This window comes from Lepus europaeus, chromosome 8 (assembly GCF_033115175.1).
Source record: "Lepus europaeus isolate LE1 chromosome 8, mLepTim1.pri, whole genome shotgun sequence".
NCBI lineage: Eukaryota > Metazoa > Chordata > Mammalia > Lagomorpha > Leporidae > Lepus > Lepus europaeus.
Genome location: NC_084834.1, coordinates 56,716,877 through 56,733,109, shown reverse-complemented (window position 1 = coordinate 56,733,109; position 16,233 = coordinate 56,716,877). Strand labels below are relative to the sequence as shown.

General features: G+C 38.8%; 1 protein-coding gene across 1 annotated transcript in view; it reads right to left on the bottom strand.

Moving 5' to 3' along the window:
• Positions 1 to 1,835: 1,835 nt before the first annotated feature.
• The window catches only part of QRFPR (pyroglutamylated RFamide peptide receptor), a 62,029-nt gene continuing 47,631 nt past the window's right edge, over positions 1,836 to 16,233 (bottom strand). The window contains exons 2-6 of the mRNA XM_062199102.1: positions 15,371 to 15,529; positions 10,194 to 10,255; positions 5,264 to 5,499; positions 3,729 to 3,826; positions 1,836 to 2,236 (exon numbers count right to left, since the gene is read on the bottom strand). Coding sequence (XP_062055086.1) covers positions 1,836 to 2,236; positions 3,729 to 3,826; positions 5,264 to 5,499; positions 10,194 to 10,255; positions 15,371 to 15,529 — 956 coding nt within the window. The remainder of the gene's footprint in view (positions 2,237 to 3,728; positions 3,827 to 5,263; positions 5,500 to 10,193; positions 10,256 to 15,370; positions 15,530 to 16,233) is intronic.

The window sequence follows — 16,233 nt, the reverse complement described above, 5'->3', positions numbered from 1 at the left end:
AGGCGGTGGCCTCATCTGCTACGCCACAGTGCCGGCCCCAACTATTTCTGTTTCTAAAACAGCATTAACCCAATGTGAGCAAAAGGAAAAAAAAAAAAAAAAGCTTTCACAAAATGTCTGGAAATTTTGCTGTAATGGTTTATTGTGGTATCTAAATGTGTTTAGATGATGCTCTGCAATACTTAAGAATCTTAAAGCCACTAACCTTAATAATGAATGGTCAATAGCTGTTTATATAGTTTCATTATCACATTTGGATCAAGTATGACATGAATATTGTCTGATAAATAAATATAACTCGAACAGTGAATCTGACTGTTTTGAATAGTTTAATGACAATCATTGCTTTGGTACATGGAAACTATACATAACAGGTAGACAGCTTACATAAGTAATCCATAATTAGACTACTTCCATAAAAACCAAATAGTCAGTCTCATTCTTTGCTCTGACACTTTTCCTGTATCATATTGACAATTTTCCTAATATCATAAACTGTTTTATCTTTGTCTTTTTCATACATGCTTCACTGACACATAAAAAATTAAATGTCTGTATCTTTAGGATAACAACTGCCTGAGTTCCTTGGTTCCCACATCTTGAAAATTCACCAGTGAAATCTCCTGAGAGTTCTTGGGCTTCTCTTCCTTTCTATTACCAGGCTGGAAGAATTCATGCTAGAGACAGAAGCAGCATTTTAGTTGTGAATGGACTTAGAGAACCTCAGATATTGAAGGGCAAAGATAGGATCCGGTGTTGGTGGCCTCTGGATCCATGATGGCTGGGGCATCAGAAAGAACACTGAGGAGAGAAGGCTGGAGGTTAAGGGAGTCTGGGGGACAGAACATGGGTGGGGAACTCTACTCCTCCTGACATTTTCTGGGCTTAGAGTCCACTCACTCACTCTGTTATCTCTGAACTATACATAAAATCTCTTTTATAGTAAGAAACTTTCACCCCACCAGTGAAAATAGAGGCTTAACACTGTAAACATCTGACATAGATTGGTCTAAGTATATTATGGTCAATCCATAAATGAGGCTCCCAAAGCATCCTTCTTTTGGTTATAGAAATCAGCAACAAAACAGGCACAAGGAAGAAATCTGGGCAGGGTTGGGGTCTCAGGAAGAAAAGGCAACAGAAAGGGTGAAGCCAAAGAGCTTCCATAATTCTCCAGAACGTGAAGGTGCTGGTGAACACCAAGGGCTTTTCTGCTCCTGTCTCATTTTGTTCTTGCAGCTCTATGAAGTAGAAAAAGTGTCACCGCCAGTTAACAAAAGAAAAACAGAGGCTTGAAAAAGGATCTGTGACTTCCCAGTCATTACAGAAACAGTCACCTGAAGGCTGTAAGAAGCTCCCATGCAGGCATCCACCTCTCAGTCTGATTTAACTGCCATTTGTCTGCTTCTCCACTTTCTCTGATTTTATGATTATAGCACAGAGCTCATTTGCAAGAGACTATAACACCTATCTCTAATAGGGCACTAAAATTACATTACAGTGTCTGATTAACAACTTAATATTCAAGGGAGAAGATACGATTTTAAAGTTAGTTTCTCATTTAATTTAGCAATAAATAGAAAGTAACATAATACTCACTGCATGGGGAAAAACTGTTAGTCAAGAGAAATGATTTCTGTAAGTCAAGAGAAATGGCTTGGTTTAGTAATTTTTCAAAATTGTAATTTCATGTATAATGCCATTTTCAGTGGACAAATGATTTGCTCTCTTCCTGTCAACCGCTGAAGTATAAAAAAAATCTTTGAACTTTGTTCAGAATAACTTCCTCTTTGGATTATAAGTGAACAACATTAATTATGAAGATATTGATACAATTAATGGCCGCTGCCTAAAGCAGAATTCTTAGAAAGTTCAGAACTAAAGAGGGTAAGATGTTGTTCGAGATTTCTTTTCTCCTCAGGCTGTTCACATAATTTGACTTCAATGTTGCCATCACTGAATGCTTCTCCTTTGGTCTCTTCTACTGGGTTCTCTCTCTTGGAAAACTTTGCTTTCTTCTGCATCAAGGTAATTCCTGAATTTCCATGCCTTCGTGCTGGAGAGAAGGTTTCTTTTACTATGCAATAACAAACTGCAGACAAAAAATTCTTCTTGAAGTTTTCATTCATAAATGCATAGACAATGGGATTGCAGATGGAGTTGGAAAATCCAATTATTTGCACTATAGCAAAAATCATCTTGATTGTGACATCATCATATTCCTTCTCAAGATTACCTGAAGTAAAGAAACACTTTAGAACTCATATTGGTTTTAATGAACATAGAATACAATTTCAGCATATCATCTGTTTTTACCAAAAACTTACCCTTCTACAAGGGGCTAAAAGTATGGAAAGTTTTCAAGAGCATTTTGGGAGAAGCACTTGATGTCTCAACAAAAATAACCTTTAGGATGAGTCTTCATATTTAGATAATCTAGGGCTGGCACCGTGGCTTACTTGGCTAATTCTCTGCCTGTGGCGCTGGCACCCCAGGTTCTAGTCCCTGTTGGGGCACCGGGTACTTGTCCCAGTTGCTCCTTTTCCACTCCAGCTCTCTGCTGTGTCCTGGGAAGGCAGCAGAGGATGGCTCAAGTGCTTGGGTCCCTGTACCCGCATGGGAAACCAGGAGGAAATACCCAGCTCCTGGCTTCGGATCGGCGCAGCGCCAGCTGTAGCCTAACCATTAGGGGAGTGAACCAACGGAAGAAAGACCTATTTCTCTGTCTCTCTCTCTCACTGTCTATAACTTTCTCTCTGTTTCTCTCTCTCTCACTGTCTAACTTGGCCTGGCAAAAAATTTAAAATAAAATAAAATATTTAGATAATCTAAGCTTATAAGCATAGCCTGGTACCCAGCACATATCAGGGGCATAGCATTTTTTTTTTTAAAGATTTATTTTGTTTATCTTAAAGGCAGAGTTACACACAGAAAGAGAGAGAGAGAGAAAGAAATAGAAAAAGAGAGTTTGGTCTTCCATCTGCTGGTTCACTCCTAAATGGCTAGAACAGCTGAGTTGTGCCATGTGGAATTCAGGAACCAGGAGCTTCTCCCGGGTCTCCCACGCAGGTGCAAGAGCCCAAGCACTTGGACAATCCTCAGCTGCTTTCCCAGGCACATTAGCAGGGAGCTGGATCGGAAGTGGAGCAGCCAGGACTAGAACCAGCGCCCAGATAGGATGGGAACATTGCAGGCAGAGGCTTTATCCACTACACCTTAATGCTGACCCTAGGAGGCATAGCATTTGAACTGGATGACTCCAAGCTTCACGTAAACTGCCAAGTCACAGTCACCTTTTAAATGTTCATTTGCATTACAGAAACACAATCATGTCGAGGACCATGTTATTAGGGAGAATGAATTGCAGGTCAGACTGAAACTGAAGTGTATGATTAAATTCATGATTCCAGTCAGGGTTCTAAACAGGGAACACACATAAGATGTTACAACTCTCCCAGTATTTAAATAGCTTAGGGAGGACAGAAGGAGTAACCTGGGAGAAGAATCTCAAAGCTTTTCTTTATTCTGTAATTAGTAAAGGTTTAGTCATATTGTTCATAATTATTTACCTCACAATGAACTGGTGATCTTGAAAAAAATGATGGGAACATATTAGGTATCTGATATTTGATTATTCAAATGAATAACAACAAATTCCAATCATTCATTGTCCATTCTAGCAGGAAATGAACTAGAATGTCTATCAAGTGAGAATGACAAGTACTCACTGTATTCATTCATCATGTGAACAACATGGAAAGGTGCCCAGCACACTACAAAGAGAGCCACCACTGTCACCATCATAATGACAGCTCGCTTCTTCTTCCTAGACCCAGAAACAAACATTGTATTGGTTAAACTGATTGTAGAGCCATTGAATAAATATAGAGCCTAGTCTACTCAACCATAATTTTTCAAATATAAAAGTTTATGATAGGTGAATTGTGGGCCATGCATCATATTTTCCCATTGTTATTACCCTCATCGTTATCTTTCTTACGTCATGAATATTTTAAGGATATTTAAGGGAACACTGTAGGTCTGGCACAGCACTGAATGCTTGGCATGGATGATGTTATTCTCCTTCCCAAGGAACCATTCGGCAGATGCAAAAGCTGAGATGCACACATAGTTGTAAAATCAGAAGGTACTAAAACATGTTCCTAGGATTTGAATTTAGGCAGTCTAACTTCGGTGACTAAGCCTTTATTAGCTTTATATTGAAGAACATGCATGTCTGTGATAGCAAAATAGCAACACTATGAGAAGCCTCATGGTAGAGTTAAAATGCATTCCTCTCTATACATCTAAATAATATGATTAACCAGAGACTTAATTTTATCTAATATTCTTATAAAGGAAATTTACATGTACAAGGGATCTACACATTTGCATGATGCTTTAAGTTTACAAAAGCTCCCACTCATTCTCTCTTATTTCAAAATGATGGCTTTTTCTTCTGAGGAGCTGGGAGCACTAACTCAATAGCCCTGAGGTCCCTGTACACGAAGAGGGAGGATTTCTTTATACCAACTGAGCACTAGAGGTCACTGCACACTTGAATAAATCATAAAATCCCATCAAATCACTAGACTTCATCTAGGGTTTTGTTTATAATAGGCACTCAGCATAGATAATAAAATAAACTATATGGACTACATGTACCATAGCAGCACACTATCTTTTGAAACTGCAATTCATGAAGAAGATCAGAAACAAAATAAAAATAAAATATATCAATAATAATAATTTGAAATAAATGGCATACTCTGACTTCCAGAGGATTATCCTGTACACCATCTCATGTACTTTGACATCATCCTTGGTTGGGATGAAATAAGGATGGTGTTATGGTTCCTGGAATATATAAGGAAAGCAGAGGTCTTGGGAACAAGGCTGATCTATATCTGGTGGTGATGAATGGCAGAGAGGAGACCGACACAAGACCACAGGATCCTGACACCAGCCCAGCTTCCTTCCATGTCCTATTTACATACGGATGAAAATGCAACCCTGTTCTAATCCAAGTAAGTTCCTCTCTCCAGCTATAACATCCCCTTTGATTTAGGAGCTGGTGATCTTGTCCTTTTTTCCTGCCACACAAAACTCTCAAGAGTTTCAAGTCAGTCCATGCTGTCAGCACGAATTACAAATGATGCTCTGAATAAATTATTTAGGAGTTCTGAGATCCCTTGCAACCATCCCTTCCACTACAACGCATTAAAATTATTTTGAACACAGGTGAATCTTCCATTAGACATACCTGGCTATCTTGGACATTTCTTTCCCATGGATAGTTCGAAGCACTGAGCCATCCCCCACTCTTTTCTTTATCCAAAGTTCATAACCGATTTTACTGTACAGAATGAGCATCACCATAAGAGGCAGGAGGAAGAGAATAACAAGGATGAAGGTGGTATAGATTTTCTGGTGCACAGGGCTGGTCCACTCTTCCAAGCAGCAGATGTGTTCTTTTTCATATAGGAAGTCATACTTAATCTTTGTAAAAAGAATAATTCAATTAAGAACAGGTAATTAGCATCAAAACAACAGAAAATAGTCCAGTGTTATTGTAATGCAGCATTTTTAAGTCACTTCAAATTTGCCACTGGTATGTGCAGTTATCACTTTTTATCTGGAGAGTTTACTTCCAGAACCCGCACAGACACCAAAACCTTAGTAAAATGGTGTAATATTTGCATATAACCTATAAATATCCTCCCACATACTTTAAAACTTTTGTAGAGGGGTTGGCACTGTGGTGTAGCAGATAAAGCTGCCGCCTGCGATGCCAGCATCCCATATAGACACCAGTTTGAATCACAGCTGCACCACATCTGATACAGCTCCCAGCTAATGCACCTGGGAAAGCTGCAGAAGATGGCCCAAGATCTTGGGACCCTGCACCCTCATGGGAGACCCAGATGAAGTTCCTGGCTCCTGGCTTCAGACTGGCTCAGCTCCAGCCATTGTGGTCATTTAGGGAGTGAACCTATGGATGGAAGATATCTCTCTCTCTCTTCCTTTCAAATAAATAAATAAATAAATCTTTATTTAAAAAAATCTATAGGTTAGTGATCATACTTAATGCTAGGCACATATTGTTATACTGCATTATTTAGGGAATAATAACAAGAGAAAATATTTGTACATGTTTAGTAAAGATGTAACTTATTTTTTAAATATTTTTGATCTGTGGTTGGTTGAACCTCTGGCTGTGAAGCTCCTGAATTTCAATGAGACACATGGTGGAATTTAGTTTTTCACTTAACTGCTTAAGTTCTCACGGGTTTTTTTCTTTCTCTTCTATTATAAATGGAATTGAAGTCCATGAAGTGTTTACTTTCATTTTTTAAAATGTTTTCAATATTTATTTCCACTAGTCACACGTTTCAATAGGTTGCAGGAGCACTACAATTACTTAACTATTTATGAAAAATGTTTTTCTTAGCATGTTGGCTAGTTTAGTATTAAATTTGCTTCAATTGTTGAAGAGAGAAATTTCAAACAGCCATCAGATTGAAATTTCATACTGTATCAATCAGATTGCTTGAAAAAAATATTAAAAAAGAAAGTAGCAGCTTTTAAACTCTGAGATGAATGAGAAATTGGGATTCAAATTACAGTCAATTTTTACAAATATTTAAAATGTATTTGTTGTATTGATTTGATTTATTCATGCTATAGGTCGAGCATCTCTAATCCTAAAATGAGAAATCTGAAATGCTGCAAAGTTCTGAAACACTCAAAAAATATGGAATTTTGGAGCATTTTGTATTTCAGATTTCTGGGTGATGAATGTTCAACCAGTAATATCTAGGCAAACATTCATAAATCTAAGTATCTTCCAGATTTGAAAGATTTATGATTGTAAGCATTTTGGATGAAGGATACTCAATCTATATTTCTGATTTATCATTCTGTTGATCAATTCCTATTATTTTATATAGATTCATTTTCTCACGTTTAAAATAGGAATAACAGAAACTGCTAAAGTAGTTTATTTCAGGAAGAAACTAAACATTCAAAGATATTCAAAAGACATTTGTCTGAGTGATAGGAATAAAAACATGAATTTATCAAAACTACTGTCCTTTTTGTCACTCTGGAACTTTCCAGATGAATACTTAGATTTTAGAGATATTACTGCCCATAACCCCAATTTTATTACCAATATATAATAATCAGTTTTATCACCAATATTCAATTTCAATTGAATGGGGAAAAGAAACTTTCTGGTCATTCATCAAAAGTAAAAATATTCCAAGTTCTAACCCAAGTATTATTTACAATACAATATTTACAACCATACAATCAATAAAACATATTGAAAAATAATTTCAAGATCCAATTTCCCTGGGAACAGGATGTTAAAATCAAATTCATCCTGACTCCAGGTAGGCAGAGTCTACAATGCCCATGACAGTGGGGGTCAGGTACTGACACATCCCAAAGCCTAAGGCCAGACTGGTAGTCTCCACACAGGATCACACAGAACTTCGGACAAGCTGAGACTTTCCAAGTGCACACTCAGATGGTTTCATAGAAACCAAATTCAAATCCTCTTTTCCAAGTACATGTTTCTCTAAAGTTCTCCTGCCTAAGTCAGTGCCTTAGGTTGAGGCATCAGGCTGAGGTTCCATTCCTATTTCCTCTTTCATAATCACCCTCCCAACTTAGAAAAATTACATTTCTCAGGCAATCCAAATCACAGCATGGTAACTAAAGAAAGAGATGATTCAGTGGCCGGTGCTGTGGTGCAGCAGGTTAAAGCTCTGGCCTGAAGCGCCAACATCCCATATGGGCGCCGGTTCTAGTCCCGGCTGCTCCTCTTCTGATCCAGCTCTCTGCTGTGACCTGGGAAAGCAGTAGAAGATGGCCCAGGTCCTTGGGTCTCTGCACCCGTGTGGTAGACCCAGAAGAAGCTCCTGGCTCCTGGCTTCAGATCGGTGCAGCTCTGGCCGTTGTGGCCATCTGGGGAGTGAACCAGAGGATAGAAGACTTCTCTCTGTCTCTACCTCTCTCTGTAACTCTGTCTTTCCAATAAATAAAATAAATCTTAAAAAAAAAAGAGATGATTCAAGTGTCTGGTGCCAGTGAAGCCACCTTGATCCACACATAATAAACCCACAGTAGGACTTGTGATTTTTCCCTGTCTTCAGCATATTTTTTTCAGGGTAAACTTGGAACTACAAGGAAGGTATTTTGACAAGAGCTGGGAGGTTGTGAATTCACATTTTCTCTACCATGAGGAGACAACTAATAACAATTTTAATTTAACCACTGCTTTGCTTCCATCCCCTGAAGACTGTCAAATACATCACTCTCAGTGAGAGCCCGATGAGAACAAAGCAAAGCAAACACTGGGGAGAAATCTAGATGACAGCGCACTTTATATCATCCAGGTGAGAAATTAAGGCTCCCTGAATGCTCACCTGTACTGTCTCTAGTAGAATTTTGGAGGGAGAAAGTGGCCATGAGATGCATATTAAGAATTTATCTGATTGGGAAAAGGAAATCATTCTCTTTACAGGAAGCAAACCCAATTTGGCTGATCTATGTGAGGGAGAGGACCAGCTTTACCAATCAGATAATATGGTCTGGCTTTTCCTACAAATGAATGAGTTACATATGGAGAATATACTTAGAACATATAACAAAATTACTTTATATAAAAAATTGATACATTTGTTTTCTATGGGCCAGAATTGGGCCTCACAATAGGGAACTGGATTGAATCAACGAAAGTGCTACATCAATGGAGGATCCTAAAGGAGGTGAGGCCAGCTTCAGTGGAAAGGAGCCAGTTCTTGAAATTGTATGCAGAAGCTGAAGGGTCTTCATGAGCAGATGGCTGGAGAACAGAATGGCAGCCAGAACTGTCAATGATGCTGCCTTTGAGAAGCCCAAAAATAAAGGATCTGTCAGAGGCATCAGCTGCACCCAAAAGGCACTGATTCCAAAGAACCTCTGCCCTGACTTAACCCCATTCTTCTCATCAACTCCAAGGGAGACAGAGGCAGCCAGCTGAATGTGGACAGGGAGCGGAGGGAGTTAAAGGAAGAGATAGAGACAGAAGGCAAGGATACTGAGCAGCTGACATAACCCTATTTGGATTTCTATAGCTGAGCTGGGGAGGGGAGAACTTTAAGTGAGTATGAGTATATGAATGTATATGACTATGATGCTGTACTGCACATTTTTTTCAACTTTTATTTAATAAATATAAATTTCCAAATTACAACTTTTAGATTATAATGGTTTTCCCCCCATAACCTCCCTCCCACCCACAACCATCCCATCTCCCACTCCCTCTCCCATCCCATTCTTCATCAAGATTCATCTTTAAGCCGGCGCCGTGGCTTAACAGGCTAATCCTCCACCTTGCGGTGCCGGCACACCGGGTTCTAGTCCCGGTTGGGGCACCGGATTCTATCCCGGTTGCCCCTCTTTCAGGCCAGCTCTCTGCTATGGCCCGGGAAGGCAGTGGAGGATGGCCCAAGTGCTTGGGCCCTGCACCCGCATGGGAGACCAGGAGAAGCACCTGGCTCCTGGCTTCGGATCAGCGTGATGCGCTGGCCGCAGCGGCCATTGGAGGGTGAACCAACGGCAAAAAGGAAGACCTTTCTCTCTGTCTCTCTCTCTCTCACTATCCACTCTGCCTGTCAAAAAAAAAAAAAAAAAAAGATTCATCTTTAATTATCTTTATATACAGAAGATCAACTTAATATATACTAAGTAAAGATTTCAACAGTTTGCACCCACACAGACACACAAAGTATAGAATACTGTTTGAGACCCAACTAACAAGTAGACAACTTATTACAAATTTCTATGCCACTTAAAAATAACAAAAGAATCAGAGCAATAATTGAACTCTTAAAATATAGCAAAACATTAAAGGTAATTAAGAAAAGGCTTCTCACTTGCAGGTAAATGTAGGAACTGACCTTGGTACTTTTAGTAAGTTTTATTTTAAGCATGAAAGTCTTAATACCAAGAAGATCTAGATTAAAGTGGAGGGGAAAAAATCCCAAAACAAATTATTTTATTCTATCTGAATGACCACCAGTGAAACAACTGAGGTTATACAATATTTTTGTAATGTTCTTGCTGGAAGGAAAATTATTATAATTAAGAAGTATAGGAAACTATTTCAATAATATGATTATCAATCCCAGCCCCAAGTCTACCTCAAGTTGTTGCACATGCCACATGGGTGATCCTACGATGACTGCCACCAACCAGACCACACCTGCAAAAAATGAAAATTATCAGCATATAACTTGGCTAAATATATATCATATATAAATATATATAATATAAATATAGTTATTTCTGTAACTGTGAGCACTCCCTGTATTCAGTGCACTCTGTAACCTCTGCCCAAGAGTAGCACAATGGTCTCCTCATGGGCTCTTTCTTCCATTCTCTCACCATCTTCAAAACTGCTGCTGGAATAATCTTTCTAAAAAACATTTGTGAAACACATAGAGGTACAGATAGCTCTTTCATATGCTGATTCCATTTCCCTTGTGTAAATTCCCAGGAGTGGGATGGCTGGGTCATATGGTAGGCCTATATTTATGTTTTTGAGGTATCTCCATACTGTCTTCCACCGTGGCTTTACCAGCTGACATTCCCACCAACAGTGGGTAAGGATACCTTTTTCCCCACTTCCTCTCCAGTATTTGTTGTTTGTTGATTTCTGTATGAAAGCCATTCTAATAGGAATGAGGTGAAACCTCATTGTGGTGTTGATTTGCATTTCTCTGACGGCTAGTGATCCTAAACATTTTTTCATGTGTCTATTGGCCATTTGGATTTCTTCTTTTGAAAAATGTCTGTTTAAGTCCTTTGCCTATTTCTTCACTGGGTTGTTTTGTTGTTGTTGAGTTTCTTGATCTCTTTATATATTCTGGTTGCCAATCCTTTATCAGTTGTATAGTTTGCAAATAATTTTTCCCATTCTGCTGGTTGCCTCTTCACTTTGCTGATTGTTTCTTTTTTGCAGTACAGAAGCCTATCATTTTGATGTAATCCCATTTGTTGATTTTGGTTTTGATTGCCTATACCTCTGGGGTCTTTTCCAAGAACTCTTTGTCTATGCTAATGTCTTATAGGCTTTATCACAGCTCAATTCACAATAGCAAAGACATGGAATCAACCTAAATGCCCATCAACTAAAGACCAGATAAGGAAATTATGGGATACACCATTGAATACTACACAGCAGTAAAAAGTGAAATCTGCTCATTTGCAACAAATGGCAAATGGATGATGCTGGAAAACATCATATTTAGTGGAACAAGCCAGTCCAATAGGGACAAATACTGTATCTTCTCCCTGATCTGTGATAACAAATAGAATACCTAAATGTAACCTGTAGAAGTTAAATTGACACTTTGAGAAGCAATGACATTTAACAGCTCATGCCTTGACTGTTGAGGAACAGTCTTATTTTTTTGTATTTTTTTATTTCCCCCTTTCTTTTCATTTATTTTATCTTATTTTACTTACCCTTTTTTAATTTCATACTAATTGTTGAACTCCTTACTTAACATACAGTTAACCATATGTGTATAAAGTTAATTGAAAATAGATTTCAGTTAAAAATAAGAGTCAGAATAAGAGAGGGAAGAGGAAGGGGAGTGTATGTAAATAAAAAACATTTACATGCTTAAAACTCTTTCATAATGTTCTAGGAGAACTACCTATGGCATAAAACCAAATTCCAAGGCTTTGTCCATGGAATTCTCTACAATCTCATTTGTCTCTCCCTCTCTCCTATTTCAGTTCATCCCTGGATGCTTTACACTCTAGTACTTCACTGAAAAACCCAACAGCATTTGGTTCAATGAAAGCAGTGTGCTGCTCCATGCCATCCACTCTGCTTTTACTATGGGTTGGCCAGTCCATGCCAGTTGTCTACCTGTACACTCATCTTGAAGGTTGTGGCTCAAGAGTCACCTTCTCTAAAGGAACCTTGCAGGCTATACCATTCCCAAGTGAACAGATGACTACCGCCTTGTCTCCATGTGCCCTCCAGTGAAGCACCTTTATTACTCTTGCTCATTTCTCTGAACTCCTTGAGGGCAAGGACAATGGCATTTATTATTTGTTTGCTTCTTCAAATAAGATTCCAAGGAAAATTCCCAGTCCTCAGCAAGAGCACATCCATGTTTGTTAAATGAATAGCATTTAAACATGACATAAACCAGCCTACCTACATCTCTTTTTAAAAAATAGATCTATTTACTTATTTGAAAGGCAGAGATATAGAGAGGCAGAGGCAGAGAGAGAGAGAGAGAGAGGTCTTCCATCAGCTGGTTCAGCCCCAAATGGCTGCAACAGCAGGAGCAGGGCTGATCCAAAGCCAGGAGCCAGGAGTTTCTTGCAGGTCTCTCACATGAGTGCAGGAGCACAAGGACTTGGGCCATCTTCTGCTTTCCCAGGCCATAGCAGAGAGCTGGGTCAGAAGTGGAGCAGCTGGGACTTGAATTGGTGCCCATGTGGGATGTCAACACTACAGGTGGAAGCTTTACCCGCTATGCCACAGCGCCACCCCCATCACTTCTTTTTAAAATCCAAAATAAGCCAGTGTCAAAAAGACAAATGTCATATGTTTCTGTGATGTGTGGAAGTTAATATAGAATAGCAAAAAATGCATAGAATTAAAATGGTAATTTTTGGAATATGATTGTCATTTTAGCCCTTGTTCACACCCCTGTGGAACTGTGGTCTTCCTACTTTTTTACTCATTGGATATAATGATTATTGGTGAGTTAAGCCTGTGAGTATTTGTCTTTATAGAAACTGATAAAGAGAGGGGAGGGAGAAAAGAGGATGGGTGGAGAAGATGAGTGAGAGAAGTGTGGTTGTTTTCTTAGAGCAGTACCTGTCATATGCATAAAATGTTTTCTTTACATTAATAAAAATTTTTAAAAATCCAAAACTGCAGTGATCTTCACCATCAAAATAAGGGAATTGCTTTATTTGGAAAATCAATACAAATAACTTCAGCAACTAAGTGCTCTTTCCACGTTCCCTGTCCTCTACAAGTTTGTTGAGAAGAATTGCTTTAATGATGTGCTCTTGACAAAGTAAAAAATGAAATTAAGTTCCATGGGGCATTCAATCTATGAATTGTCACAAACCAAGAGAAAAACAGAACCAAGAGCACCAATTGTGATTTAAGGAAAATTTCTCAGCTCAAATTCTACTCGTTCTTTCTATATTGGGTGGAATTTTCTAGCAAATAATGTGTTGTTTTGGATTTTCAGGATTTGAGCCTCACATAAGCCATAACTAAGATTTATAATAAAGAAACAAATAACTGGCAGTGTCTTGGTAAAGCCAACATGATCCACTGATCCTGGATCACTGAGCATGTAAGTCAGTCTCTCTTCTCTCTCTCCCTCCCTCCCTCCGTCCTTCCCTCCTTCCCACCCCTTTCACTCTCTCGTTGTCATCATATACAATCATGCAGTGTTGTTAGGTCCAATCATTTTTCTAATCATTAGTACAAACTCTGGAGGCATAGAGTATAATTGGCCTAATTCACTGCCAACCCTCCTAGGCCCTTAACTACTCAGTGCCAGAGAGTCTAGAGCTGGATGGACATTACCATGCCATCAGTGATCACTTCTGGTGCCGGGTATATCTCCCATGGAAAAAGTTCTGGGGCATGACAGACAGACTTTCAGGACTGACTGCCAGTGTAACACAGGTGGCAGGAAACAATGGACAAGAGGCCCTGGGGGGAGGTGGGTCTATTTTATTTTAAAGCCTTCTTCTCTTCCCATGACTTTTGTGAGTAGGAACCAACTTGACCATCTATTAACAACTTTGCTTTTAGATGCTGAAACTCTTTCTTTACTTCTCTTTTGCTTTCTTTTTTAACAGCTCCTCTCCTGCATGTATTCTTTTCATTATCCACTTTTCACAACCACAGGCAGTTCACAGATGCTCTGATGTTAGAAGGATTTCAATTTTTAAAAGGTCAGAAATCTTTGAATTATTTGCAGGGAAGATGTGACATAAATTTGAAAATGACCAACACTAATAATTCCCCCCTATTGACTTACCAATTCATTTCAAGCTTTTTAAAATGAGCTTAGCATTGCAAAACCTCCAGTGGTTCTTTTGGTAACTAAAATCCAATCAGTGCTGGTTGAATTCTTACAGAAGAAATAAATGTTTATTCTTCCTTCTCCAGCAGGATAGAAAAAAATACTTTCTTTGATTATTATATTAGTTGCTTACTAACTTCTGATTATTGGCTATAACTAATTCAAATCACTGTGACACACATTAAGGTTTTTAATGACTCAATTGTAATTACTAAAATCAGAAATGTTTCCATTTTACTGTGAAAGGCTTTAGGACTTTGCCTCAAATTTGTCATTTGCCATAAAGTATGTGTTCATCATGACTTGCTGCATCAGAAACATGGCAAGCTGAGAATCCACAAATGCCTGAAGCAAAATTATGAAGTGGATGGTATTTATCTTTGTCAAGCATCTCCTGAGTTTATTATCTACTATCCTCACACATTCTGTGACCTTGTGGTATTATGCACTTACCACTGGGGCCATCTTTGGGCAACACTCCTATTCTCTACATTTTTAAATTACATTTTTTGTCCCCCTGTCAACATATACCTCCCTTGGCTAGCTTAGAGCCTTCTGACCTCAGGAGGGAAGTTTAGTAATTCTATTTAAAGTTCACGTGGGGCCAGCACTGTGGTGCAGCTGGTTAAAGCAGGGCTGGCACTGTGGTATAGCGGGTAAAGCTGCCGCTTGCAGTGCTGGCATCCCATCTGGGCACCGGTTTGGGTCCTGGCTGTTCCACTTCCAATACAGTTCTCTGATATGGCATAGGAAAGCAGTGCCCAAGTTCTTGGGCCCCTGCACCTGCATGGGAGACCTGGAAGAAGCTCCAAGTTCCTGGCTTCGGATCAGCTCAGCTTTGGCCATTTTGGTCATTTGGGGAGTGAACCAACAGAGAGAAGACCTCTCTCTCTCTCTCTGGCAAAACTTCTCTCTGAAACTCTGTCTTTCAAATAAATAAAATAAATCTTAAAAAAAAGTTAATGTGGCAATGACACTAGTGGTGGGTTATCATAGATTTGCTGAATATAGTGCTTAAAAATTTAAGACAAACTGAAGAAGTATACACAAAATGATAGATTTTCAGTACCAGTATAAGCCTAAAGGAGTCCAATAATGAGAGAACCGAAACTCTCAAATTACACCCAATGTCCATAAGCTAGACAAGAAGTCACTCTGCTCTGTGATAAATATGGTTCTTTTTGCTCTGCAGTGAAGAACAGCATTGGCACTGAGAAAGGCACACCTGGTGGCCTCACCTAGCATTGTGAAAGCCCTTTGGTTGGTGTATTGCCACTTCATTTTAAAGGGGTGAACAAGTCCTTGGTGCCTTTCCACAGCGATGCAGGTCATAGTGAGAATTTCTGTTACAACAGCAGTAGACTGGACAAAGGGAACCATCTTGCAAATGAAGGCACCTACAGCAAAGAAAGAGGAAAAGTCATATATCAGAAAGAGTAAAATTTTTATCTGTCTCTTTATAATGATCACAGTTAATTATGAGTTATTGCTCAAAAGTTTCTGAAGTATAATTATAGACACATTATAACTAGGATTTTAAGTTTCTAAATGCTGTGAAACTGTGCACAATAAGGCAAATCAGATGCAGGAATATCTAGTCACTGATAATACATTTTCAAAAAATCAATGTGACTTTTGCTTGGGGAAGATCAAGTGAGCATGAACTGAATGTCTGGTATCTAAACTACAAAAGAATCTTTGATTATTTTCCTGTTTTGGTACCCTGTCAAATTACAACAGAATAATTCCCATCAAAAACTCCCAGATTTCTTTTTATTTTTAATCCTTCTTTAACTGCTTGCTCAAGACTATATAAATGGATTATATTATATTCTTAACTGATTTTACTTCCTCTAATGCCAAAGTGTCAAGCTCTTGAATCTATCCTGCTCATCGCTCTGAATTAAACGTATCTGACCACAAGAGAACCCTAAACTCAGAGAATATAAAGAATTAAGACAGCTCAGAGGTCATGCAATCCACATTTGCCCCAAAAGTAGGGGTGCTTTTCAATTTCTCTCAAAAAGGTTCTGCCATGCTCTACTCAGATCCCTCCAGAGGAAGCCTACTTTCTTGCACATTTCCTGCACAGGACTTTACA